The 3,667-nt window shown below is 40.0% G+C and overlaps 1 protein-coding gene across 1 annotated transcript in view; it reads left to right on the top strand.

Moving 5' to 3' along the window:
- The window catches only part of Glod4 (glyoxalase domain containing 4), an 18,260-nt gene that overhangs the window by 12,223 nt on the left and 2,370 nt on the right, over positions 1 to 3,667 (top strand). The window contains exons 4-7 of the mRNA XM_023719842.1: positions 1,567 to 1,713; positions 2,818 to 2,904; positions 3,173 to 3,286; positions 3,380 to 3,466. Coding sequence (XP_023575610.1) covers positions 1,567 to 1,713; positions 2,818 to 2,904; positions 3,173 to 3,286; positions 3,380 to 3,466 — 435 coding nt within the window. The remainder of the gene's footprint in view (positions 1 to 1,566; positions 1,714 to 2,817; positions 2,905 to 3,172; positions 3,287 to 3,379; positions 3,467 to 3,667) is intronic.

Here is a 3,667-nt window from a genome sequence, read left to right as displayed (position 1 = left end):
TTTTTTTTTTTTTTTTTTTGCGGAAACCAGGGATTGAACTCAGACCCTTTCGCTTACCAAGTAAGCACTTAATCTACTGAGCTATCTCCCTGGCCCCACTTAGTGGATTTAGATACTAAAGCCTTTTTGTCTTGAGTATTCCAAAAATGTTTCCTTGCTTGATTGTTTACTCTAATTTTAATTGCAATTCCTTTTTTATCCCAGTAGTAGGAATAGAACCCAGGGCTTTGTGCATGCTAAGCAAGGACTTTACCACTGAGCTACATCCTGGCCCTATAATTCTTTTTTATTATTATTATTAATTTTATTGAGAAACAAATAGCAATGAAACAGTTTCAAAACCGATTAGTAAGACAAGTTCAATAATTAATGTGTTGCATATTATTGTCTTCTTAGAGGTTATTCATAATACAAGATTCTTCTTTTGTTTTGATGTCTAATGGTTTTCCATCTTGTGTGATTAGCCTAATAAACTTCTTTTTGATATTATTTATGTTTGTTTGTTTTAAATCAGAAATTGAACATAGGACCTTGTCCTTGCCAGGCAGGCTCTGTACCACTGAGCTATATCTATCGCCAGCCCCTTTTTTTAAATATAATTTTTCTATCTTTGTCTCAGATGTAAACACAAAGCTTCCAACCCAAAATTATGTAAATGGTCACCTGTGTTTATATTTTATTGTTTCATTCTTTAAACTTAATTTCTTGACCCATCAGGAATGTATTTTGTGCCAGGGAGATGGCTCAGTAGAATAAGTGCATGCCTGGCAAGCACAAGGGCCTAAGTTCAATCCACAGTTCCACAAAAAAAAAAAAAAAAGGAAGAAAAATGTATATAGCTGGGGAGATAGCTCAGTAGAATAAGCGCTTCCCTGGCAAGTGCAAGATCATAAATTTAATCCCCAATATTGCAAAAATAAATAAAAATAAAACCTGTATACTTTGGGCAAGGGAGATGGCTCAGGGGAATAAGTGCTTCCCTGGCAAGCACAAGGGCCTAAATTCAATCCCTGGTTCCACAAAAAAAAAAAAAGGAATGTGTTTTGCTATTTAATTCAGATATGTAACCATCGCATTCTTCCGTTGTTGTTGTTGTTGTTTGGTGGAACCAGGGATCGAACTCAGGACCTTGCACTTGCCAGGCGAGCACTTACTCCACTGAGCTATCTCCCTGGCTTTGTTTTGTTTTGTTCCTTTTTTTTCCTTTTGGTTTTTTTGAGACAGGGTTTTGCTATGTAGTTTAGGCTGGCCTTGAACTCACAGCAGTCTTCTTGCCTCAGCCTTCCCAGTGCTGGGATTATAGGCATGTCCCGGTATGTCCAACTGTAGTATCATTTTTTTAATAATATGTCCTTTTTTACTGACTTAAAATCCTTTCTTGTCATCACCTAAATGGATTGGGGGGCACTGATTGCTGAGATCAAACCTGAGCTTACACGAGCTAGGCATGCTCTCCACCAGTAGGCTATGCCCCATAAACTGCACTCTTAACATGTACTTAAGCAAACCTCTTTGGGTGTTTTTATTCCACTCCTGTGAACTGACTTGTCTTTTTCTACTGTTTATTCTCCTGCAGATCCTGTTTTAAAAGTAACTCTAGCGGTGTCTGACCTTCAGAAATCCCTGAACTACTGGTCTGGTCTCCTGGGAATGAACATTTATGAACAGGATGAAGAAAAGCAGAGGGCCTTGCTGGGCTATGCTGAGAACCAGGTGAGTGATCTCGAGGAATTTTTTCTAATTGGGGATATATCCTTTTAGAAGTAGAATGGGCTGGGGATGTGACTCAGTGGTAGAGAACTTGCCTAGCATATTTTGAGGCCCTGGGTCAATTCCCAGCACCCCCAAAACACAAAAGAGCAAGCAGAGAAATAGCTTAGTCAGAAAAGATATAAACAAGGTTTAATCAATAATCATAACCTAGCATTTGAACCTGATTGAATCCTTGTACTCTGACCCAGCAATCCAACTTCCTAGAGTTATTTTACAGATGGTTTCTTCAAACACAAAAAGAAGTGTATACAAAGTTATCTATTATGGGACTGGGGATATAGCTCAGCGGCACAAGCAACTGCCTGGCAAATACAGGTCCTGAGGTTGATTCTCAGTACCAAAAAAAATACACACTATGAAGTTATCTGTTGTAACATTATTTGCATTAGCAAAACATAAGAAACTATGTCTTATGGATTAGAGTGGTATTTGAAGGGCTCATTAATAGAAGGGATTATTATATAGCTATCAAAAAGACTGTTATAAGCCTTTATGTTCTGTGTGGTTTTGTGCTACCATTTGTGTGAAAAAGAAACATAGAGCTAGGTGCAGTGGCAGGTCTGCAATCCCAGCTACTTCAGAGGCTGAGGCATGAGGATCATAAGTTCTAGGCAAATCTGGACAATTCAGACTGTCTGAAACTAAAAAAGGTTGAAAAAGGAGCTCAGACCACACTGAGTTCAACACTCAGTGCTGCTATAAAAATACATAAATAAAAATTCAGAAGGGCTGGAGGTGCAGCTCTGTAGTAGAATATTTAGCATGTTTGCCTAGCCAATGAATGAAATCTGGGTTCCATTCCAAATACCATTAAAAGAAAAGAAAGAGAGGGGAGAGAAAGGGGGAGGGGAGGGGAGGAGAGGAAAGAAGGAAAGCAAAGGAAAGAAAGAAGATGAAAGAATGAGGGAAGAGAGGTAGGAAATGTATCTAGAAGGATACATGAGAAATAGCTGACTGTCTGGGATGGCAGGAGGGGACTTTATTTTAACCACATGCATGTTTAACTTGCATGAAAGTATAAACCACCTTCTTATTTCTTTTCAGTGTAAGCTGGAGCTCCAGGGCATCAAGGGCTCAGTTGATCATGCAGCAGCTTTTGGAAGAATTGCCTTTTCTTGTCCCCAGAAAGAGGTAAGGTTTGAATACCTGATCTTTTGTATATGCTCATTGACAAACTAGTGCAACCCAGGTGACAACCTTGGTCTTCCTTTCTTACAGTCATTGTGATTGTGGCTTTGGTATCAAGTTAAACGATTGTTTGAAAAACTACTGAGATAACAAAATCAAACAAGTGGTGCCTTGGTTCTTTCTGATCAGTTGCTTCCCTCACACTAATGAGGGCCATGTCATAGAGGTAGCTTGTGACCTTTGCTCACTTCACCATATTATTTTCTTCAAGTTGCCAGACTTAGAAGACTTGATGAAAAGGGAGAATCAGAAGATCTTGACTCCCCTGGTGAGCCTTGATACCCCTGGGAAGGCAACAGTGCAAGTCGTCATCCTGGCCGACCCTGTAAGTGTTACAGCTAGGAGATGGACCGACTTCATCAGGGTCTCTTCAGACTCCTTTTTTGCTGAATTATTTTTTTTTTCTTTACTGGTGTAGGATGGACATGAAATTTGCTTTGTTGGAGATGAAGCATTTCGAGAACTTTCTAAGATGGATCCAGAGGGAAACAAATTGTTGGATGATGTGAGTCTCTTTCTATATTTTTTATATCCCCATGGCCTGAGGAGGATGGTATACAGTGTGCATGGGAGTATGGGAAGGACCATGTTCTTAGCAGCAGGGCCCAGGTTCTCTATTGGGATGACTTTTAGCCTGGGCCCTCCATGGCCACCTATGTGACTTCTCTGGGGAGGAAGCCTCCAGCTGCCTCAGGGAACCACTGCA

Source organism: Octodon degus, unplaced genomic scaffold (genome assembly GCF_000260255.1).
Source record: "Octodon degus isolate 3935 unplaced genomic scaffold, OctDeg1.0 scaffold00072, whole genome shotgun sequence".
NCBI classification, from domain to species: domain Eukaryota; kingdom Metazoa; phylum Chordata; class Mammalia; order Rodentia; family Octodontidae; genus Octodon; species Octodon degus.
This window is presented reverse-complemented; position numbering and strand designations above follow the sequence as displayed.